This window comes from Mytilus galloprovincialis, chromosome 3 (assembly GCF_965363235.1).
Source record: "Mytilus galloprovincialis chromosome 3, xbMytGall1.hap1.1, whole genome shotgun sequence".
Taxonomy (NCBI): domain Eukaryota; kingdom Metazoa; phylum Mollusca; class Bivalvia; order Mytilida; family Mytilidae; genus Mytilus; species Mytilus galloprovincialis.
The window spans coordinates 11,447,510-11,474,201 of record NC_134840.1 but is presented as its reverse complement, the minus strand read 5'-3'; the positions used below and the strand labels follow the sequence as shown (position 1 = coordinate 11,474,201).

Genomic DNA, 26,692 nt, shown 5'->3' with positions numbered 1-26,692 from the left:
CTAACCAGTTGTGTCACATCTTGGATCATTTCCAGTGTACCCACACAACGGTCTATTTAGTGGTGGTCCTCTGTTTTTCGGCCAATGAATTCCAATGCTGTCGTTAAAGACTAATTTACCATCTAACCCTAAATAGTTCGCAACAACCTAGTATGTCAAACAGTTAGTATTATTTTTAGTTTCCATAAAATAACAAAGGTACATTTTATATAGTGTTAAGTTGTTGATTATAGCGGGAAATGACTTTTTGTTGATAAAATCAACAAAACTGGGATTAAAAAAATTATGTTTAAATGGTATTGCAGTTGTAAGTTACGGTCAATTCAGTACTGTACAGTTGTTTTTCAGACAATTCAATATGATGTAGATGTGTACAGGTAAATGACAAATACCAAACCGTTTAAACATACACTTCAGAGATCTTAATTGACTAAAAGAAAATTTGTCTAAACAGTACTGACTTTACTGTAGTGAATAAGTTCTAAAATTAAATGGTAGACTGAAAATGGCTTAATAAATGTGTGTTTGAAGAAATGTTTAGATCAAAACTGCCATTTCAAATGAACATTGATTTACTAATGATTTATATACGTAGGTTAAAATGTTCACTGCCGATGTTAAATTGTTGATTATTAAATTATTAATTTATTTTAACAAAATGGACATATTTCCAGACTTATGTATTTAAATTTTTTTGTGTCGTCTTCTATTATGTTTTTATAGTCAGTAAAATGACAGTTGTCATATATTCGTTCGATGTGTTTGAGCTCTTGATTTTCCCATTTGATTATTGACTTTCCGTTTTGAATATTCCTCAGGGTTCTTTTTTTTTTTCTTCTTTTCACATAAACTCTAATTGGTATATTTTTTTTCAAAATCTGTTTAGTGCAGACAAGAAATCTGCTTCCTAGGTAAATAATTGTGCTACAAATAATTCCATAATACATATATTATCTACAGACCTTATACTCCACAGATGTACCATCTAAATCTAACAAGGAAAAGTCTGCTTTTCTATCACCGTTGCTATTTATCTTAATGCTTCCATCTAACCCTATAATCACAGTATGTTAATAAGACTCGTTGACAAAGATAATAGCCTACAAAAATAATAGCAACCAGAGAATACCCCTTATAGAGGAAACATGTCAGCTGTCTTCAAATGTCCTTATATATATTATTGATTTTATCCAACATTAAATTCAGATGAGAATGATGTGTGTGCAGTAAAAAGTAAACAACAAATCGAGCAATAATATCAAAATATAGGACTATCGCCATCATAAATGGTGTCAGTAACTGTTGTTAACTTCTGTGTAATTTGGAATCTATTGAAGAGTTATATCATTGAATAACATGCCCCATTTTCTCATTAACTTCATCATCGTAGTTGTCGTCATCGTCGGCGTCATCGTCGGCGTCATCGTCGTCGTAGTCATCATTTAGCGTTAAATGATATTGTGAAATTTGCTAATGCAAATTTTAAGGAGTTTTTTTTTAAATTAGAGAATAAATCTCCATCTTAAAAGAGGCTCAAATACCTGTCCAAGTTTCGACAACAGTTCTGGTCTTTTAATGTTTCATCAACTCTTCATTTCTAATCAACGTTTTGATTGGTCATTTTATTATAGTATGTATTTATATAGTGTCATTGGTTCTTCTGCTCACTGATTAAGTACTGTTCATTTTGTAATCTATCGTCTTTAAAGGAATGTGATCGTTTTTCTTCACTTAGTTTCAGTTAGAACAATAGACAGTTTAGAAATATGTATACCTACAAATTCTCTGTTCCAAAGTTTATGTGTTATCGTCCTCCCATCACGCAAATTTCCTCCTTCAGAAATAGTTTCATTTACAACCGACGCATATATCATGAATGCTTCGTACATAGATGTAATGAATGGGTTCACCTGAATGCAACGTTTTCATTATATTATAAAAGTACAAACAACAAATTGAAGATTCTGATCGAATAGACTTGTTTTTTTTAATTTCTCGTTGAAATACAAATCTAGAGTGTCAATGGTAGGGTGACTTTCAATAATATGAATATAAACATCAAATATAGTATATTCTATAAAAAAAAAAAACGATATACAATGAACTATCTTTTACGTGCTACATAACAAACACCAAATTGATATATTTCAGAATTATATTAGCTGTTGTATTTTGCCAACGCTTTCCAAATCGATAAAACACATTTGCTGTCAGTTGGAGATCATAAAGGTCTAGACTTCTTGATGTTATTACCATATCTTCAAGTCCTTTATTCTCCTATGTTAAATTGTTAAATATTTTGTCAATTCAAAGCTTATAACTATGTGGTGGTTTGTGTGTGTCTTTGTTGTATGTTTTAAACAGTCCTTTAGATCTACAACCTATGGTCTCTGCTAAAAAAGTGCTTGTTTGCTTTCATAAAATATCTCTTTATATATAGACTGTATATTTATTTAAAAAACAATAATTAAAAAGGTTTATCATGCTTATACTGATATTACTAAACAAACAGACTTGTTCAATGTACCTCTTCTCCGATGACCAGATTAGTGCAATCAGTGGTATTACATCTGATTGAAATATTCCAGCAATATCAAATATACAACTTTGACATTGCAAAACAAAAAATTCAACCTCATACGTGCGTTGATGTTATCTCAGTATTTGACCAATTGCAAATTTGGACACGGTACGATAAGGCCCGTTTTTAGACCCCCAATTTTCACATTTTTGAAATATTTGTTTTGGAAAGCTACTTATCACGTTAAAATATTCCCTAATGTTTGAAGTTTGTTTGAATGAACTTCAAAACAATTAATTTCAGAAAATGGTAGGGGTGAGGGGGATGAAAGGGCATTAAACGCCAAAAGAAGGAAAAATTACGATTTTTTTACAATTATTTCTTAAAAGTTAATAGCGTGCGCTTACGTGACACAGAACAAAATATGGCGATTTAGACAAAGTTATCATGACATTGGAAAAAAAATAATTCTGGGTCAGTTGGCGCAGGCACTTAAAAACCAAAAATTTGTCACCTGAAAATTGAATAATAATTACAATATTTGAATAATATCGAATATTTACCCCCTCACCTCGACCAGTTGCTAAATTAAGTGGTTTTGATGTTCCTTCAAACAAACTTCATACCTTAGGGAAAGTTTAACATAATAAGTAGATTTCATAAAGAGAATTTGAAAAATGAGAAAATAAGTGGGCCAAAACCAGGCCTTATCGTACCTTGTGTTTTGGTCAGCGTGGTTGGAAATTGAAACGATTTTTTTTAAAAACGAACCCATCACAAAATATGATTCCGTTAACTAACAAAGCCAACATAAACAAATATATGTACATAGGTTTCTATCATAAGTCTATCTTTTATATGAAAAAGTCATTAAACAATTTGATGTCCTCCATAAGAATACATATATAATCATAATTTTACCGAGGATGACATTTTTTTACAGAAAAAGTCTTCATTGTCTTCTATATTTGTAAGAAGACCAAATTCAAAATATTAACCTAATAATAATTCTTTAAAATGATTCTCAGCATTATTTTTTTCCCATAGAACATTTTAATTCAGAAATACGAGTCATTATGTTATTATTCAGTGCACATGACTTTGGCAACTAAGGGAGCATTACGGACCCAGAACTTTGCTGTCTTGGTCAACATATATCTCATATTATATTTCGTAAGTACAACAAGACAATACATTTAATATACAACCTTAAATGTATAGTTATAATGTGTAGAAGCTCTCAACGTAACGTCTTTGTCGAATTCTATGAAAGCAGCAGTTGTTGGAAATTTCAGTCTCACCATAAGCACAGAGTCAAATGCAGTTGCTGCTAACTGTGGAGAAAAACGAAAATTGTCAAACAAAGGAAACAGTAGTATGCCGCTGTTCCATAGTCATAATCCTTTTTATATTTTATACCTGTTATTTGTACAAAAGTTGGTTAATTACAGGATAAAATAAGTTGTATGTTGTTTCTAAAGTCAAACACACGAAGCAAGAAACGTGTTTTTTAAATTTAATAAATGCTTTTGTGCTTTTTTGTTAAATATTTGTTTGTTTTGAGATTGTGACACAGTGATGACTGTTGTACCCATATTTTGACTATTTGCCTGTTATGTCTTTTTTTGTCACGCATTTTTGTAAATGTGATGGGATACAAGTGAGGGGTTAAACGCTATAAAACCAGGTTCAATCCATTAATTTCTTCATTTGAAAATGCCTGTTTCAAGTCAGGAATATGACAGTTGTCCATTCGTTTGACGTGTTTTATCATTTGATTTTGCCATTTGATTAGGGACTTTCCGTTTTGAATTTACCTCGGCGTTCACAATTTTTGTGATTTTATTTTGTGTAAGTGTATCCCTATCATGACATATTTATTCATGCAGCATAAGTATAACAGTTAACTACAAAATTTCATCATTTCTTTAATCCACGTTCAAAGATGACACACTATAGCTATTAGAGCTAACAAGTTTATCAATTGTTGTTTAATTTTTTTTTCGACGAAATACAAATATGACAGACGACAACAAACTACAAGCACTAAATAACAAACTCTTGTATTTGAACAGGCATATACAAACGCTATCGGATTTAAAACTGTGTTTGAGCGCCCATTATCTTCATACCGTGTATATTGGTTGTAAAATCACAATTTAAGAACAAACAGTAAAAATCATTTGGAAATATTATGATAATCAGATTGGAACGGTCAACAAAACAGCCAAAAAAGTATAATATGAAAAAACAAAGTACCAATATAAGAATACTCATATTCAATGAAAGTTCATTAATAGCCGACAATTAATAACAATAAGTAAATCAAATGCTCACAGACTAAAGTATCAATCAGTCCACGTCCAATGAATTACATGCCTTTGCATTTATTTTGTTGGACGTGGACTTCGACATCACGAACATTCTCATAAAAGCACAACATTATGAAATGCCAACAAATTAAAGTGGATTTTTTTCGGTTTGTTGAAAAAAGTTGTACTTTTAGTATCTTAAGTACTTTCCATTGAGACACAAACAAAAATGACACATTTCTTTCACCGAAGACAGGAGTGTATGTTCATATTATACTTGCAAGCATCGTCTGATGATATACACGTCAAAAGTAGACAATCAGATAAACAAAGCAACCCCTTCCTTGTGCCAATGAAATAATTAAGTTTGATACCTGTTGGTTTATAATGCATAAAATATCTGCACATCACGTTCCTTTATTAGTTAGAAAAAACCTTATATAACAATGCTGATATATACAAGCGAATCAAAATGAATTTGCATTTCAAAAGATGTAATTTAGTTGAAGAAAAGGTTATTAATCTATATAGAAAGTCTTTGGAAAGGAACTACATAACCTCAATTTTATATTAGGTTTTGTTCAATAAATTATTATAAACTACTGTATGAAAATTGGGGGAAAAAATCACTTGTGTGTTACCAAGGTTTCAAAAACACTACGTTATGTTGGTTTCAATATAGAATTATTCATTATATCTTTTGGACAAATGCTCTACTTTTTAAAATGAAACTTATTAATTATAATTTGTCTACATTTTGCAAGGAATAGCTTGAAACTACAGAACATTTACTTTGGGGTTGTCATATTGTAGCCGACATTTGGCACAATCTAAATTCTTGGATTTTCGATAAGGTTCTAATTGTAAATTTTGGCCACTATGAAAATTATAAACTAAATTTTAATAAAAATAAAGTTATCTTACTGAAGAAGTACTTCATTTACAGATGTAAGATGCAAGATATAAAACCTCATATAAAAAATACTTACGTGGTGTGGAAGAACACAACTTGTACTGGAACCCCTGGGCTAAGGTCATTAATTAAATGTATATACATGTATGTATATGAGCATTTGAAACTATTTGTTAAATACTGTTTTACCATACCATTTGTATGCTCATATATTTCTTGCACTACTATTACTATCATTACTATACAAATGGTGTAACACCACTATTTCGGCCCTGGTCAGAAAGCACATACAAGAAAGTATTACATATTCAACACATAATAGTTCCTACGCATGAGTGTAACTTTCAAAATATGTAGAATATTAAGGGGTTTTTGGCAGCAAATGAAAGCTGAAGGATTGGTGATCATTGTAGAACTTTTCAGGACTTATAATTTTGAATAATTAAAAAAACTGCACAAAATTTTTAAGAGAGGGTTCATTATGCCTGTTTGTCAGATCTGAAGTACCTGTTTTAATACATCTCAAGTTCCAGAAACCAGTTCTTTCTTATATGCCACAAAAGGTTTGTTGCTTTTTCAGTACAAGACACCATAACGTGTTGCTTTGACATGCAATGATTGCCACTTTATTTGAACTTAAAATGAAAGAGGTGTGCCTGCTTGAAATGGAGGAATTTAACATAGAAAGCAAGAGGACCATGCATTAGTGGTGTACTTCATAATGAAAATTTTATTACTATAATTAATCCATAGATTTCTAAGTCTTAGTGTATAGAATGCTTATTATGATTATTTATTTCACTTCCTTGCTTATTGTGCCACAAGATAAATATATGTTGATACCTGTAAATTCATGAATAAGAAAAAACTACTGTATGAGTCATTGGCAATGTTATAAATACAATTGTATGTAAAAATGTAAGAAAAAATCATAATCATCTCAGATGACAAATAAACATAACAACTTAGGATGTTTTTGTTAAAACAAATATGGCAAGACTTCCACTTTTTGTCCACTTTTTGTCGATAGATATTCTTTGAACCAATATTTAAATAGAAATAATCCATTTTATCTTTTAATTTGCAGTTGAGAAAATTTCAAATAACACAAAAAAGCGTGACCAAAATAATATGTAAACAAAATTAACAAATCCTGCTTTTTTATATATAACGAATTACACAGTTTCTTTTAAATAATTGTTAACGATTAGCACGAGGCAAAATATCATTCGACCGGAATGCAATAAACATGAGCATAACGAAAGAACAGATAGATTTGCTTCCTAAACAACATAGGATTGATGTAACAGGTGATAAAATCAAATACAATTGAAAATTTAAAATAAGTCGGTCACAGTATTTCTTTTTTTTAACCTGGATAATATATTTTATTGCACTCTATTGCTGTTAACAATTTACTTAGTGTACAGCATTGCACTAAGTATCCCTGATATATTAGTTATTAGGTATCCAGGGAGAATATCGAATAAAAGTAAATTGATGTTACATTACAATATTACAATATTTAAAATGATTTCATGTTTACCGGAAAATTTCACTTCCGTCCAATAGTGGTTTTTAATATTAGATAAATGTGCATTGTATTTGCCACTCGTGAGCCACTCGAGATTTGCCATCATCATCTTTCTGATTTGGATAAATTTAATTCATAATACTTAGACAATTTGTCTAATTAAAAAGGTAAGTTGACCATAATTTTCGTGATGTTTTGAATCATAATCGAAGTTTTAACTTATTTGAAAACTGTGATATTTTAGACTAAGATCATATATCTAAACTACCCAGGTAAACATGATTATACACAACATCAGAGTGTACAACACAAAGATGTCAAAATCAAAATAAAATAAAAAGTAAATGAAGAATACAAAAAAAAGTGTGTATTAAACAATATTGAATAATATATTTTCATTTTTTTTTAACATGTATTAGATGTTAAAGTACATTGTTGTCACCTGACATGCTCAAGTCATGTGACTTAATACTTGGGTCATGTGACCTCAGGGATATTTATTATTATTTCTGATCATTTATGTAGTTTAGGGTAATTCTGATCAATTTACTGTTTTTTCTTTTAATTACATTATTGACTTCAACTATATATTTTATTTCTGCCTTGAATATTTTAAAGATATCTATTTTTGTTCTCTTTGAGTCAGAGATGTAATATAATTTGTAGATAGAAAAAAATATTACAGTCAACAGGAAGTTAATTTCATAGTAAGCTTCATCATTTATTTTATATCCTACTATAAGATTTTCCATATTAAAAATGCTTTCATTGAAACCTATAAATTTAAGAAGGTTAAATATGTTTTATATAAAATCACTGTTGTAACTGCAAGAAAAATAAAAATGTTCATAATCTTCTTTTATACTGCAATGATTACATTTATTATCTGTTAGTATTTTTCATTTAACTAATAAATCATTGCATGGAAGTATATAGTGAATTAATTTCCATCTAAACATTTTCAGTTTATTGTCAGGTAAGTAGTTAAAGATGAAGTTGAAACAATTTTCTAGTTTGAAGTAAAGGTTTTTGGCAAACAATTTTTCCCACATTATAACTCCTATAGGTTTGTCTGGTTTGTTTTCATTTATAATAATGTTATAAATTTATTTTGTACTAATTTTAGAATTAATTTCTTTATTAAGCATGATTTTTAGACTATTTATAGTTTTATGAATATTAACTTTTGTCACTGTTGTAACTGCAAGAAAAATAAAAATGTTCATAATCTTCTTTTATACTGCAATGATTACATTTATTATCTGTGGTTATTTTCCATTTTACTAATAAATCATTGCATGGAAGTATATAGTGAATTAATTTCCATCTAAACATTTTTAGTTTATTGTCAGGTAAGTAGTTAAAGATGAAGTTGAAACAATTTTCTAGTTTGAAGTAAAGGTTTTTGGCAAACATTTTTTCCCACATTATAACTCCTATAGGTTTGTCTGGTTTGTTTTCATTTATAATAATGTTATAAATTTATTTTGTACTAATTTTAGAATTAATTCCTTTATTAAGCATGATTTTTAGACTATTTATAGTTTTATGAATATTAACTTTAGGTTTTAGTTGAATTATCATGATTTCTTATGGTAAACCATTGATTTGGTATTGCTTTTTTAATGCAGGATATCTGCCTGATCCAATCTTGTTCATTTTTTAGTTTAGAAAGTATATATGTTTCTGAAAATTGCCCCCTATGATATCATTTATGAAAAACAAATTGCTTTTTACCCACTCTTCAAAAAATAAACATTTTCCATTTAGTCTGATAAAATTATTTCCCCATATAAATTGTTTTCTTATTTGTAGAAAGTCATGTGGGTATGATGACCCACCTCCTTTAGCACTTATCCAAGTTTTAATTAATTCTTGGTAAAATTCTAAAACACTTTTGAAAATTGTTTTATCTAGATCATTTATATTTTTTAGATTCATTAGAAATTTGATCAAGTTATTACCAAAGGAGTATGTTCGATAAGGTCCTAAAATGGCCCACTTTTTTAACGTAAATTTCAAATTCGGATTTATTGACCAATATCACGATAAATTATAGCTAATACATTGACTAGATAGGATATAAGCCATTTTGTTGAAAATTTTACGTTTCTGCGTTTTATTATGACGTCACAAGTTGTACTCATTGATTTTTCACGAAAAAATCATTGAAAATGGGTAAATTTCCAAAGATTATTTGACAGGAAACATAGAGCGCATACGTCGACAACAAAGATCTTTAAAAATAATGTTTGTGAAGACATTTAACATGTCTTATTAGAATATTAAGCTTGTCGACGCCTGCGCTCTATGTTTCCTGGTCCTTTATTTGGTTGAAATCCAGCTGATTTTGTCAAATTTCACTAAAATCCCTTATCTTGACCTTTTTTGGACGTAAAGATCAACGTGTTAGAATTAAACTTTGACAAAAACAGATCTGTTTAGCTTTCTCACATGTCTTTAAGGCAACTTAAAACAATTATTGTCTTGTAACCATGAACTTTATAATTGGGGCCAAATATGGCACTTACCGAACCTACTCCTTTATTTAAATAAAATCTTAGTATAACTGTCCAATTGTCCCTTTCGGTATTAAATATTTTTGTTATCCAGCCTATGTGTATGGATTTTATAAAAAAGGCAATGTCTATCATTTTAAGTCCCCCTTTTTTGTACTCTGTTGTAAGATTTGATCTTTTAATTTTATCTCTTTTACCATTACATATAAAATTATATATGAGGGTTTTTAATTTTTGTAGCGAATCTTTTGGTATTACAGTAGTTGACATGAATCTCAATTATATGGTCATTTTTATAAATTTTCTGTTTACAAAACTTTGAATTTTTCGAAAAACTAAGGATTTTCTTACCCCAGGAGTAGATTACCTTAGCCGTATTTGGCACAACTTTTTGGAATTTTGGGTCCTCAATGCTCTTCAACTTTGTTTTTATTTGGCTTTTTTAACTATTTTGATCTGAGCGTCACTGATGAGTCTTATGTAGACGAAACGCGCGTCTGGCGTATAAAATTATAATCCTGGTACTTTTGATAACTATTTACACCACTGGGTCGATGCCACTGCTGGTGGACGTTTCGTCCCCGAGGGTATCACCAGCCCAGTAGTCAGCACTTCGGTGTTGACATGAATATCAATTATATGGTCATTTTTATAAATTTTCTGTTTACAAAACTTTGAATTTTTCGAAAAACTAAGGATTTTCTTACCCCAGGAGTAGATTACCTTAGCCGTATTTGGCACAACTTTTTGGGATTTTGGGTCCTCAATGCTCTTCAACTTTGTATTTATTTGGCTTTTTTAACTATTTTGATCTGAGCGTCACTGATGAGTCTTATGTAGACGAAACGCGCGTCTGGCGTATAAAATTATAATCCTTGTACTTTTGATAACTATTTACACCACTGGGTCGATGCCACTGCTGGTGGACGTTTCGTCCCCGAGGGTATCACCAGCCCAGTAGTCAGCACTTCGGTGTTGACATGAATAGCCATTATATGGTCATTTTTATAAATTTTCTGTTTACAAAACTTTGAATTTTTCGAAAAACTAAGGATTTTCTTACCCCAGGAGTAAATTACCTTAGCCGTATTTGGCACAACTTTTTGGAATTTTGGATCCTCAATCATTTGTCAATGCTCTTCAACTTTGTATTTATTTGGCTTTTTTAACTATTTTGATCTGAGCGTCACTGATGAGTCTTATGTAGACGAAACGCGCGTCTGGCGTATAAAATTATAATCCTGGTACTTTTGATAACTATTTACACCACTGGGTCGATGCCACTGCTGGTGGACGTTTCGTCCCCGAGGGTATCACCAGCCCAGTAGTCAGCACTTCGGTGGTGACATGAATATCAATTATATGGTCATTTTTATAAATTTTCTGTTTACAAAACTTTGAATTTTTCGAAAAACTAAGGATTTTCTTACCCCAGGAGTAGATTACCTTAGCCGTATTTGGCACAACTTTTTGGAATTTTGGGTCCTCAATGCTCTTCAACTTTGTATTTATTTGGCTTTTTTAACTATTTTGATCTGAGCGTCACTGATGAGTCTTATGTAGACGAAACGCGCGTCTGGCGTATAAAATTATAATCCTTGTACTTTTGATAACTATTTACACCACTGGGTCGATGCCACTGCTGGTGGACGTTTCGTCCCCGAGGGTATCACCAGCCCAGTAGTCAGCACTTCGGTGTTGACATGAATAGCCATTATATGGTCATTTTTATAAATTTTCTGTTTACAAAACTTTGAATTTTTCGAAAAACTAAGGATTTTCTTACCCCAGGAGTAAATTACCTTAGCCGTATTTGGCACAACTTTTTGGAATTTTGGATCCTCAATCATTTGTCAATGCTCTTCAACTTTGTATTTATTTGGCTTTTTTAACTATTTTGATCTGAGCGTCACTGATGAGTCTTATGTAGACGAAACGCGCGTCTGGCGTATAAAATTATAATCCTGGTACTTTTGATAACTATTTACACCACTGGGTCGATGCCACTGCTGGTGGACGTTTCGTCCCCGAGGGTATCACCAGCCCAGTAGTCAGCACTTCGGTGGTGACATGAATATCAATTATATGGTCATTTTTATAAATTTTCTGTTTACAAAACTTTGAATTTTTCGAAAAACTAAGGATTTTCTTACCCCAGGAGTAGATTACCTTAGCCGTATTTGGCACAACTTTTTGGAATTTTGGGTCCTCAATGCTCTTCAACTTTGTATTTATTTGGCTTATTTAACTATTTTGATCTGAGCGTCACGGATGAGTCTTATGTAGACGAAACGCGCGTCTGGCGTATAAAATTATAATCCTGGTACTTTTGATAACTATTTACACCACTGGGTCGATGCCACTGCTGGTGGACGTTTCGTCCCCGAGGGTATCACCAGCCCAGTAGTCAGCACTTCGGTGTTGACATGAATATCAATTATATGGTCATTTTTATAAATTTTCTGTTTACAAAACTTTGAATTTTTCGAAAAACTAAGGATTTTCTTACCCCAGGAGTAGATTACCTTAGCCGTATTTGGCACAACCTTTTGGAATTTTGGGTCCTCAATGCTCTTCAACTTTGTATTTATTTGGCTTTTTTAACTATTTTGATCTGAGCGTCACTGATGAGTCTTATGTAGACGAAACGCGCGTCTGGCGTATAAAATTATAATCCTGGTACTTTTGATAACTATTTACACCACTGGGTCGATGCCACTGCTGGTGGACGTTTCGTCCCCGAGGGTATCACCAGCCCAGTAGTCAGCACTTCGGTGTTGACATGAATATCAATTATATGGTCATTTTTATAAATTTTCTGTTTACAAAACTTTGAATTTTTCGAAAAACTAAGGATTTTCTTACCCCAGGAGTAGATTACCTTAGCCGTATTTGGCACAACTTTTTGGAATTTTGGGTCCTCAATGCTCTTCAACTTTGTATTTATTTGGCTTTTTTAACTATTTTGATCTGAGCGTCACTGATCAGTCTTATGTAGACGAAACGCGCGTCTGGCGTATAAAATTATAATCCTGGTACTTTTGATAACTATTTACACCACTGGGTCGATGCCACTGCTGGTGGACGTTTCGTCCCCGAGGGTATCACCAGCCCAGTAGTCAGCACTTCGGTGGTGACATGAATATCAATTATATGGTCATTTTTATAAATTTTCTGTTTACAAAACTTTGAATTTTTCGAAAAACTAAGGATTTTCTTACCCCAGGAGTAGATTACCTTAGCCGTATTTGGCACAACTTTTTGGAATTTTGGGTCCTCAATGCTCTTCAACTTTGTATTTATTTGGCTTATTTAACTATTTTGATCTGAGCGTCACGGATGAGTCTTATGTAGACGAAACGCGCGTCTGGCGTATAAAATTATAATCCTGGTACTTTTGATAACTATTTACACCACTGGGTCGATGCCACTGCTGGTGGACGTTTCGTCCCCGAGGGTATCACCAGCCCAGTAGTCAGCACTTCGGTGTTGACATGAATATCAATTATATGGTCATTTTTATAAATTTTCTGTTTACAGAACTTTGAATTTTTTGAAAAACTAAGGATTTTCTTACCCCAGGAGTAGATTACCTTAGCCGTATTTGGCACAACCTTTTGGAATTTTGGGTCATCAATGCTCTTCAACTTTGTATTTATTTGGCTTTTTTAACTATTTTGATCTGAGCGTCACTGATGAGTCTGATGTAGACGAAACGCGCGTCTGGCGTATAAAATTATAATCCTGGTACTTTTGATAACTATTTACACCACTGGGTCGATGCCACTGCTGGTGGACGTTTCGTCCCCGAGGGTATCACCAGCCCAGTAGTCAGCACTTCGGTGTTGACATGAATATCAATTATATGGTCATTTTTATAAATTTTCTGTTTACAAAACTTTGAATTTTTCGAAAAACTAAGGATTTTCTTACCCCAGGAGTAGATTACCTTAGCCGTATTTGGCACAACCTTTTGGAATTTTGGGTCCTCAATGCTCTTCAACTTTGTATTTATTTGGCTTTTTTAACTATTTTGATCTGAGCGTCACTGATGAGTCTTATGTAGACGAAACGCGCGTCTGGCGTATAAAATTATAATCCTGGTACTTTTGATAACTATTTACACCACTGGGTCGATGCCACTGCTGGTGGACGTTTCGTCCCCGAGGGTATCACCAGCCCAGTAGTCAGCACTTCGGTGTTGACATGAATATCAATTATATGGTCATTTTTATAAATTTTCTGTTTACAAAACTTTGAATTTTTCGAAAAACTAAGGATTTTCTTACCCCAGGAGTAGATTACCTTAGCCGTATTTGGCACAACTTTTTGGAATTTTGGGTCCTCAATGCTCTTCAACTTTGTATTTATTTGGCTTTTTTAACTATTTTGATCTGAGCGTCACTGATCAGTCTTATGTAGACGAAACGCGCGTCTGGCGTATAAAATTATAATCCTGGTACTTTTGATAACTATTTACACCACTGGGTCGATGCCACTGCTGGTGGACGTTTCGTCCCCGAGGGTATCACCAGCCCAGTAGTCAGCACTTCGGTGGTGACATGAATATCAATTATATGGTCATTTTTATAAATTTTCTGTTTACAAAACTTTGAATTTTTCGAAAAACTAAGGATTTTCTTACCCCAGGAGTAGATTACCTTAGCCGTATTTGGCACAACTTTTTGGAATTTTGGGTCCTCAATGCTCTTCAACTTTGTATTTATTTGGCTTTTTTAACTATTTTGATCTGAGCGTCACTGATGAGTCTTATGTAGACGAAACGCGCGTCTGGCGTATAAAATTATAATCCTGGTACTTTTGATAACTATTTACACCACTGGGTCGATGCCACTGCTGGTGGACGTTTCGTCCCCGAGGGTATCACCAGCCCAGTAGTCAGCACTTCGGTGTTGACATGAATATCAATTATATGGTCATTTTTATAAATTTTCTGTTTACAAAACTTTGAATTTTTCGAAAAACTAAGGATTTTCTTACCCCAGGAGTAGATTACCTTAGCCGTATTTGGCACAACTTTTTGGAATTTTGGGTCCTCAATGCTCTTCAACTTTGTATTTATTTGGCTTTTTTAACTATTTTGATCTGAGCGTCACTGATCAGTCTTATGTAGACGAAACGCGCGTCTGGCGTATAAAATTATAATCCTGGTACTTTTGATAACTATTTACACCACTGGGTCGATGCCACTGCTGGTGGACGTTTCGTCCCCGAGGGTATCACCAGCCCAGTAGTCAGCACTTCGGTGGTGACATGAATATCAATTATATGGTCATTTTTATAAATTTTCTGTTTACAAAACTTTGAATTTTTCGAAAAACTAAGGATTTTCTTACCCCAGGAGTAGATTACCTTAGCCGTATTTGGCACAACTTTTTGGAATTTTGGGTCCTCAATGCTCTTCAACTTTGTATTTATTTGGCTTTTTTAACTATTTTGATCTGAGCGTCACTGATGAGTCTTATGTAGACGAAACGCGCGTCTGGCGTATAAAATTATAATCCTGGTACTTTTGATAACTATTTGATGCTATATATGTTAAGTTTGGTAGAATTAAAGATTTAGTTACTACTATTCTCCCTAATATACTTAGTTTTCTTTTCTTCCAATTTGCTATTATGTTTTCACATTTCAATATTTGTTTTTCAATATTAAGATTTTGACATTCTGATTTATTGTGTCTAAAATAAATTCCCAAACTTTTCATAGGTTTATTACTCCAATTGGTATCTTGATATTTTTCTTTGCAGTGCTTTAATTTGCCAAGCCATATTCCTTCAGTTTTAGTTCTATTAAGTTTAAGGCCAGAGAAGTCACCAAATGTTTCAATTAAATTTAATGCAGCTGTAATGTCCTATTTAGAATGTAGGAACAGAGTAGTATCATCTGCTAGTTGACATATTTTTAGGGTATTAGTGCTGCTTTCTAGCTTAATTTTTAATCCTTTAATATTTTTATTTTCTCTAATTTTTATAGCCATTATTTCTACAGCAAGAACAAAAAGTAATGAAGACAGCGGACAGCCTTGTTTAATACCACGGAATGCTTTAAAGCGACTTGAAACCCAGCCATTATTAGTTATACATCCCTTCATATCTGAATACATTAGTTGAATCCATTTTAAAAAACTTTCTTTAAAACCTAATTTTTGAGTGTTTCATACATAAAGATCCACTCTAGAGAGTCAAAAGCTTTGCTAAAATCTAACAATAAGACAGCTCCATCTATCTTCAGATTTTCTGAATAGTCAATAGCATCTTGTATCTGTCTAATGTTGCAACCAATGTACCTATTTTTTATGTATCCTTTTTGATCTGAATGTACCAGTTTATGAAGTAGTGGTTCAAGTCTTTGCGCTAAGGCATATGCCAGAAGTTTAACATCATAATTCAAAAGTGTTATAGGTCGATAATTATCAAGGGACAATGGGTCATTTTTTTATAAATGAGTGATATAACGCCTATTTTTTGTGTGTTGGACAATTGTCATTTAGTATAGCAATAGTTAAATGTTGATACAATTAAAGTTTTTAATTCTACCCAAAACTTTCTGTAAAATTCAACATTTAGTCCATCTAATCCTGGGGCACGGTTTAGTTTCATTTTAAATATAGCTTCTGTGCATTCTTCTTCAGTTATTTCTCCTTCGCAAGCATCACTTTCAGTTTCACTTAATTTATGTTTTTTAATATCATTTAAATAATTTTGTGTTTCTTGCAAGTTTGGATTTGTTGACGTGTATAAATCTTTATAATATTTTACTTCAAGGTTTAATATATTATTCATGATCCCTAGTTATCTCCCCTTTTTCGTCATATAGTTGTATTGTTGTTTTTTTGCTTTGTCTAGATTTCTCAAGGCCTAAAAAATAAGCTGAATTTTTTTCACCCTCTTCCACCCATTTTGCTTTAGCTCTAATTTGGTAACCTTTTATTTTTTTTATTGTTTGCAATAAACTTGTTTTAGTTCTATTATTGTTTTCCGTATCAGCTAGGATATTAAGTCTTTGTAAGTCTTTTTCTAAAATGTTTATGTTATCCCTTTTTTTCCTTAGCTTTAGATTTGCAATAATTAATTGAAATATCTCTTACCTCAGTTTTAAAGTTATCCCATAGTAGGTCGAGATCGGGATAATTTATACTTTTATTTTTATAATTAGTTATCAAATTAGAAATTGTTTTCACATAGTCCTTATTATCTAATATACTGCTATTCAATTTCCAGTATCCCCTACCTTTATGACCTCTATTTATATCTATTTTTAATGAAACACAATTATGATCAGTGTGTTGCAAAACAATAGGTCTTATGTCGCATGTAGTGGAGTTTTTGTTAACTTCAGGTCCTATTAAAAAATAGTCAATTCTTGTTGCTTCAGATCTATCTTTTCTACACCAAGTGAACTGGTTTTTGTTTGTTTTTCTCCCAAACATCTATAACTTTTAATAATTTGATTAATTTGTTGAGATTACAGACTGGTTTTTTATTTTTTGTTTGTTTAAATTTATTTTTTGAATCTATTTGAGCTAATATTTCATTAAAATCACCTCCCATGATTATTTGTCCTATGCTATGTTTATCCACTAATAATTTAATGTTTTTAAAAAAGTTATTTCTAGTGTGTGGGTTATTAGGTGCACATAAGTTAACTATAGTTAATATGTTGTCATTTACTTCTATATTTACAAGTAGGAATCTACCTTCTTCATCTTCTAAACTATCAATTAATTTTAAATTTAGTGGGTTTTTTTTATCCAAATTGCAACACCTCGTGAATTGCTTGTTCCGTTACTTAATATAATAGTCCCTCAAATTCATTTTTTTATTGGGTTGACATACTATTTACAAAGTGAGTTTCTTGCATTAATATGATATCACATTTTTGTTGTTTTGACCATCCTATTAATCTTTTTCTTTTTTCAGCTTTTTGTAGTCCTTTGCAGTTAATAGAACAAATGTGAAGTTATCAAAGGTACCAGGATTATAAGATTATTCCAAGTTTTTATACGATAGGTAAGTTTGTTTTATATTATTTTCGGAAAGTTGGGGAGTTTCCATTCTATTTTTATAGACCTGTTTCTGACCTAGATCGAAATCGATCACGTGGTATATATGTGTATAGTCTACAACGTGGATGTCGGAAATATTTTTGTTTATGTTTACAAAAGTGGTAGGCCTTTTACAGATTAGTTCGCTATTTAAGCATTCGTTTAAAAGACATTTAAACAGTTCATTTAATAAAGAGCAATTAAACAATTCAATAGTTCTCTAATGGTACAAAAAATTATGCACATTATTTCATGTGTCAATATATGGGTCATCATGGTGACTTTGTTTACAAACTTCGACATGCAATACAATGTGCACTTACATTGAGAGTTTGAAAAATAAAATTTACAATAATAACAGTTTAAAAAGATAGATATGTACAAAGACGAGAAGTTGTGTAAAATAAATATACAGGTATATACAATAACATATGTTAGCTGTTTAATTGAAAATAAATTCTGTAGTATATGACAATATAGTGAATAATTGTTGTTTTCCAATTTATTGTAATAATGATCTGACAGTAAATGACAAGAAGACAGTAAATTCTGTACATGTCATGAATATTATGAACAAAATCTGACTGAATCTGTTTTGCTTTTAAGCTTTGTTTGAAATAGAATGTTTCTCTCTTTTTTAGGTTTGATATTATTTGATGATGAATGGTGTGACCATTCCAGTGACAAGGAGTTGAATGACTTTGAGTATTTATCTTTATGGAAGATAACAAACAGTATGAAAAGATGATATCGAAATTTACATATAAACTTATGAAAAAACGAAAAATAGATATGTACATATTCATGAGGTTGTTTTTATAGTTTTTTTTTAGATTTTATATTAAAAAAAAATAAGTCTGTATAGTATTCTGGTCTTTATCTCTGGCATGACGTCTAGGAAGCGGTTTTTGATCTTTTGTTTGCATTATTACGGGTTCCATCGTGTAATTGCTCAGTAGGTGTCACTGGTGACTTTTCGATGCCACGTCCCGATGTTGATTTTCCTGGCGTATTGACTTGTTTATTTTCATTTTTTTTTTGTTGAACAGGATTCCTGATTTGTGACTTGCATAAATTGTGTCATTTGAGATTGACCTGTATTCCTGCTTTGTTTGACATGATCAGGATAAGCGTGTTTGTTTGTTGGGCCTGATTTACGTGCAGGAAAAACTTTAGGTCTGGCTGCTGGTGGATCAATTTTTTGTGACGCTGCTTTTGTTTTGTCTGCAGTGGTATTTGTGAGAATTGACTGTGATTGGTCAATAGTGCAGTTAAACAAGTCATCTGGTTGTACATCACCTAATGGATGTTGCGTCTCACCGTCGTTCATGTCGTCATTGTTATCTGACTCTGAGTTTGACTGATGCGATGGATGATAACTAGTATCATCTTCATTATATTCTGCGTTGTTGTGCGGTATGCTTTCGCCTTCAGCTGAATCAATTTTGGTGCAATCTATCTGTTTGTGTCTTGATTCACCACAATTTCGACATTTCCAATCATTTTGGCATTGCGAAGCTCGATGCCCCAATTCCATGCATTTGCTACATCTTGCAATGCTGTCATTTTGACCTCTGTATAGCACGGTTTCTACAGATAGATTTTTTTCCTAAACAACTTAGTATTGATGTAAAGGGTGATAAAATCAAATACAATTGAAAATTTTTAAAAAGTCAGTCACAGTATTTCTGAAATTCAATGGAGGTTTGAAAATTCATAGAAAAAAATGCAAATCACAAACTGTCAACACATGATAAAATAAAAAATAATAATATGTACACGTAAATCACTCATTATTGGTTTGCATGAATGTATCTACATCGAGACGTTAAATAATTTTTTGAAAATTCTTTCAAAAGACGCCAACACAACCGGAAATTCATAAACAACTTCAGGAGTCAACGCAGTAAAAGTTCTCGACTGCTTTACTCATTAAAATTGATTTTAAGTATATAAAAGATTGGTTTTTTTTAACTAAAAACATAATTTAGCATTATCTATTTTCGATGAAAATCATATCAAGGTCAAATGAACCCTGCCAGACAAACATGTTCACAATGCATTTACAAATACATCAAAATATATATAACAAAATGCTTCTAGAAAAAAACCTTATCACAACGGTGGACATTAACCAATTTATCATGAACTTTAAGTAAAAGTTAGATGGCACATTCCAGACAGACAACTACAAATCACAATCAAATCATATACCACATATAATACTTAGTTGACTGATTGCTTACAGTATGACCCCTATCAGACTAATATGTATACCTTACAAGGATTCCTTAGACCAAATATTGAATCATGGAAATATGATCAAGGAAAATGGTCATACAGATGACAGAAACTTCGTGACGTAAAGGATCCATTTCATGGTGTTGGTTCTACATTCTTTTTAACTATAAAATTTTATAAAAAATGTGTATGCCGTTGCTGCTGTAGTGTAATTCATTCACCTCACATACTGCGGTTTTAATCGTAGGACAGTAAAAATGTGAGGCAGAATATCTCCAATCAAAATCTTCAAAATGCAATACCAACCCAGTCGAAAGTTAAATGTCTAATCAAACTAAAATCTCTTAAGGAACTGTATTACCTACCTTGTCGTAAGAGTCATTTCTCTTCCATCCAAAATCTCCTAAATAAGTATCCCCATCAAATAAACTGATAATGATGAAGACATATTCTCCAGTGGTCATTCCAAGTTGGTGGGCTATTAACATAAATTCTCGGAAAGTGTCGCCACTACAACTGACTACAATTACTAAAAAAATATGTTTTAGAGTATTAGAAATATCGAACTTATTTCAAATAAGAATGTAACTAAGATAAGTTATAAGATCAAAATTTATTGTTTTCCGACCATGACTTCAAATCTATTGATATATATGTTTATGTTCCGGACCATATGATTATTTTGACCATAAGCGTATGGTCCGACCGTTCGCGTATGGTCGGACCATATGAGTATATAATCGTTGGGTTATTAACTGACCAGACCCTATGAGTACTTGAACCATATAGATTTTTTTGTAATATGCACAAGAAACGTTTCAATAATACAATAAACTTTATCAAAAGACAAAAAAGGTATTATTCTTTTAATTCAAAGGCTAAATAAACTATAAATATTGATGCAACAGTTAGTTTTTATCTTTTATTGTACTCTTGTACGTATGGCTAGGGTTGCATTAATTTTCCTTCCACATGATACCATAGCCTTTTAGCATTTGGAAGTATTGGTTGTGCACGATCCTTTTGCAGTTACACCTTTTGCATGCAAATGAAATTGTAGTCTTTTTAGCAGCTGCGTGCAGTGATTCCGAGGTCTTGGACCATTCCAATGTGTTCACTGTGTTTTTAAGAAGCTCTAGATCTCCAATATCGTAAAACATGAATTATATGTTGAACATATTGTCTAAATCTAGGTGTATTAGTTTTCTGTCCTTCTCGAGTGTCAATTATTAAACTTTATTCTGTCGACCTTTTCGTCAGTTAGGTAAACAGTTGACTTCTTGTGTATCATTAAGATAATTTAATAAGTTATCTTCTCAAGTCAGCATATTGCCATTTACTTGTAATAACAAATCGGTAATGACCATAGGTATAAAAAATGTTTACTATAGTTGTGACTAGTGGGTAATCTGAACCGTGTGAAACTGCTTATTTTTATTTAGTTAATCTTTTTATTTTTATGATATAATAAAAATAACCTTTGAAATCATCTTTTTAATGACGTGACAACCAGAAGGGTCATACCGTATGAAGAGTTAAGTATTAAGAGTACATTTGTTGATAACCCCGACCATATGCGTACGGTCCAAATGCTCATATGGTCCGGAACATATATATATTGCTGACCAAAACCTTAAAACAAAAGAACTCAGTGTCAAAATATATTATGGTGGTTTTATTTTCAATTTACTCGTCTAAAAAAAATACCGAAATTCGGAGGAAAACTCAAAATGGAAAGTCCGAAAACCAAGGCAAAATCAAAAGACCAAACATTTCAAACAAATGAATAACAACTGCCATATTCCCCACTTGGTACAGCCATTTTCATATGTATTTATTTTATTATTAAACCTGGTTTGATAGCTAGCTTAACCTCTCACTTGCATGATAGTCTCAAAAAGTTCCATTACATTGACAATGATGTGAAGACAAAACAAATAGAAATTATGGGTTAAAATGTCAAAAATAGGTGTACAGCAATCAACATTGTGATATATAATATTTAGTCCTATAAAATAAGCAAATGTTTAACACAAAACATATAGACAAAGCACATTATCAAAAATGAAAGACAAGTACAGAGCAACGTCGAATGAATATCACCAAAAACAGACTAAACAGTAACAGCTTTATTTATGAAGACAAATAATAGATTGATATAACACGTTATAAAAATGATAAACAACGTCAGTAACCAGAATTTATAGTTCAAGACCATCGTGTATTATTTGTGAAGTTACGGAATATTTATCAAAAAGGGTCTAAGTGCATGAAGTGTTATTTTTTTCTTTCCAAGCATTTACCTACATGGTTTTCGTAGTTTGTAAGGTAATACTTTATAGGTTTGCAATGCGACTTTTTTATTATATGATGTATGTCATCAGTATTATTGATTGTCAATAGAGGAAGTTGGAAATATGTTCACCTGTTCCATGACATTATCATTTCAACTGAGGGTAAGAGGTCTAAAACATTTACATAAACACATTTACCTCTTGATCTAAGCCTTGCCTGCTTTAGATGATATCCAATGTCATAGGTTTTAGAAGTATTAAATAACATTCGTTCTACATTGATCCCAGCAAATTGGAAAGCTTCCATTAAACTGTCTTTAACAATTCTAAAAAATGACTTTGTAACGTCCGATATAATTGTCACGTCTGTCCAATCATACAAACTAAATATACTCAAGTACATTTGTGAGATTGTATTCATATTATATGAAAGCCGCGTTAGTGTTGGAAAGTTATTTTTATCTTCCAGAACAGCATTTGTTCCGACAGGTGTTATGACTGGAAGATTCCAGGACGCTGAAAGTCTACCAATGACGTCAACCCCAAAACTACAACCTGCAAAACATAAACGAAATTTCATACTTGAATGAAATAAAGAAATATCGGTATATATAGCTGTGCAGATAATGCGTTAGAGAATATAGTTATCAAAGGAACCAGGATTATAATTTTAGACGCCAGACGCGCGTTTCGTCTGCATAAGACTCATCAGTGACGCTCAGATCAAAACACGTCAAAAGCCAAACAAGTATAAAGTTGAAGAGAATTGAGGACCGAAAATTCCCAAAAGTTGTGCCATATACGGCTACTCCTAGGATAACAAAATCCTTAGTTTTTCCAAAATTAAAAGTTTAGAGAAACGTTTGTTTTTTTAAATAAGATAAGACTTTAAGTTGTATGTTCCCATGTATTTATTAATCAAATATAGTATTTATAGCAATTGAGTTTTTGTATTCTTTAATGGAAATAAGTATTCCAAATCATAATAAAAATGTTGAAAATTAGCAATTAGTTTTGACATAAAATATCATTGACATGTCCATTTTGGAAAATACTTTTTTGGGGATATATTGAATATTTTATTCTCCAGGTAGACATCGCCTTTTTAAATTTTTGAATGGAATTTCAACGTCATCATCTAGTATTTTTTATATTCTACGCCTTTAATTTCTAGAAATAATCGTTAGTCCATGCCTTTTTCGTGATTCATATTTACCAACATGTTCTGACAAGTTATGTCTTTATATATTAAACAAGAACGTGTCCCAAGTACACGAATGCCCCATCAGCACTATTATTTTCTATGTTAAGTGGACCGTGAAAATGGGATAAAATATCTAATTTGGCATTAAAATAAGAAAGATCATATCATAGGGAACATGTTTACTAAGTTTCATGTTGATTGGACTTCACCTTCATCAAAACCTTTAACCTGAAGCGGGAAAGACGGACAGACGGACGGACGCACATACCAGAAAACATTATGCCCATAAATGGGGCATAGAAACATAATAACTTAAAACGAGGAATATTTCTTGTTGTGTATCTGTGATAACTATACTAATTAATAGTAAAGCCATCGTATTGAGGAAACATCATTTGATATCTCTTGTGACAAATTATGCTCTCATAAGAACTATTTTCCACTGATTGGTGTTTCAATAATCCAAAACTCATTGTTTCAAAAAAACCTTATCAATACCTCTTCAATACAAGACAAGGCAATTGGACAAGAGATGACAAGACAATAAGACAAGACAATGACAGCTGAAGCACGTCTCCGGGTCCGGGGTTTTCTCGCTTTGTTGAAAACCCATTGGTGGCTGCTTTCTGCTCTTTAGTAGGTTGTCTCTTTGACACATTCCCTTTTTCCATTCTCAATTTTAATATTTATAACTACAAATTACAATATTTCTGAATTGAAACTTATTTTGTTGTTTGAACTTGCAGCAAAATTTGCACAAATTTGTAATCTTTATATTTAGATTTTTCGTCTGTGGTTTGTAAATTACAATTAAAGAAGTTGACAAAATTTTACCCAGAATTTGGAAGAATAAAGGCAACAGTAGTATACCGCTGTTCAAAACTCATAAATCCATGGACAAAAAACAAAATCGGGGTAACAAACTAAAACCGAGGGAAACGCATTAAATATAAGAGGACAACAACGACACAACACTAAAATATAACACACACAGAAACGGACCAAGCATCAGACAAAATCCCACGAGAATAACAAATATAACATCAAAACCAAATACATGAATTTGGGATAGACATGTACCGTGAAACATCTTATCGCAATATGAAATTACACTCAAAAATAAGAGAAAACAAACGACGCAACGTTAAAATGTAACACACACAGAAACGACCAATAATATAACAATGGCCATAAAAATTGGATGAAATTGTAATTGTTTGGTTCTATTATTTTGTATAAAAATCAGACCGTTGGTTTTCTCTTTTGAATTGTTTTGCATATGAAAATATATATGATAACAGCCTTTTAGAGATGCCCATATGGGTTAGTTTCACTTATTGATGAAAGTCATACGGTGATCTTTTGATGTTAATGTGTCATTGGTCTCTTGTTGAGAGTTTTGTCGTAAGCAATCATACCATATCGTCTTATTCTTATATCCATCAGATCTCTTGTGTTATTCGTTGAAACCAAACATTAAGAACAAATCTTAATTATTATGTTCAACTTTAAGCATATTATTCCCAATCAGTAACAGATTAAAGTTAATAAACAATCGTTAGGTTGAAATGATCCAATATTTATTCTACCATCAACGCATTGTTTGCTCTCAAATATCAATTATGTGTAGTTTCTGTGGAAGGAGCAGCAAATTTGGTTGATACAATATTAAAACTAACTACATAAGTGAAAATCTCAAGCTTCTGTCGGCATTGTAATCTTCTCCTTGAATATACAAAGGAAGGGTCTATATGCGATAAAATGTTTATAACTACCATTTTATGTACGTCTATTAAAAATGGAAGTCATGGTCTTCTTCGGTGCTAATTATTATCAATATGATATGGCGCTTTTTTTTTTATTTAAACGGTATCAATTTTGTTCGAGAAACTTGAAACAGGTGATTTCATGTTGCTTTTTTGTTTTGTATGGATTTACTTTGGTAAATGATGTTCAACTATATAAATTAACAATTAAAATGCTAAAAAAAATATAACAAAAATAAACAAATTGTTTTCGTCTTTTTAAAGTTTTAAGAATTACCTTTAACAATCTCATAATGTTTTTTTTTTTTTTTTGTCGTTTCAAACATTTATTTTTTACTATTTGTAAATAAGAAGAGGAATAATGCCTCTATAAGACAGAAAACTCTGGCGAACGCGCTTAATCTAAAGACGTAATATCTAACAATTACATCATCAGTAAAAAACGTAAGAAATATCGAACTCAAATAAAAGTCCAAAACGGAAAGACCTTTATAAAATAGCAATACCTTAAGCACATCAAACGAATAGAAAACAATTGTTCTATTCCTGATATGATTCACATCAGTTGACATTGTGTTATAATCTTAATCACTATAAAAACAATTCAAGACAATCATGTATTATTTAAGAAGTTGCATAATAATTTGCAAATAAAATGCAATGCTTTCTTAATATTAAGGATCAATTCGTCAATAAATTTGAAAAGCTTATTTTTTTTAACTCTGATGAACGATTTTCTCAAAAACTAAATTCCGACACCACCTAGATTATCAAAAGTAAAATAAAATTGTCTTTAAGTTCTTCGCCCTAGATATTATATTTTTGTTATAATTATTTTTGTATTTCCTGAGTCTGTGTAATATTGAGTTATATTGTTTGTGTGTTTTGCCGGTTGTTTCCGAACATGAAAAGTATCAACGGTATTTCTAAAAAGGTTTACAAACCTGGGCCAATAAACACATCAATATTGTCGTTGTAATAAACATCAGCTGCAATGGCACCAAATCCATTTTCTGAACATTTCAAGCCAGCATCCATGTAGATATAATTCACATCGAATACTTCGGAATACATAGATTTAATATTTTCTATTGCAATGTCAACTGCAGGACCACTCTTTCTATATTCATAAGGTAGAGTTCCTCCGTTCACCATTATCGTACATATTGTTACATTCCTTCCACGTACAGTACACAAATACAAGACAATGTTCACCAATACATAAACAATCATATTGTAAAGTTATTAAATGTACAAACTATGTAGCAAGTTTTCCGTCGCTTTTGTAAAAGGAGTAATATTTGAAATGACTGTAAAATT

At 31.7% G+C, this 26,692-nt stretch overlaps 1 protein-coding gene across 1 annotated transcript; it reads right to left on the bottom strand.

The window, feature by feature from the left end:
• Positions 1 to 3,717: 3,717 nt before the first annotated feature.
• On the bottom strand, positions 3,718 to 26,645 carry LOC143069871 (atrial natriuretic peptide receptor 3-like). Its single transcript, XM_076244676.1, has 4 exons — positions 26,317 to 26,645; positions 22,601 to 22,957; positions 20,474 to 20,637; positions 3,718 to 3,855 (listed from the first exon to the last, which is right to left on the bottom strand). The coding sequence occupies exons 1-4, from the start codon at positions 26,603 to 26,605 to the stop codon at positions 3,718 to 3,720; spliced, it is 948 nt and encodes a 315-aa protein (XP_076100791.1). The 5' UTR covers positions 26,606 to 26,645.
• Positions 26,646 to 26,692: the final 47 nt, after the last annotated feature.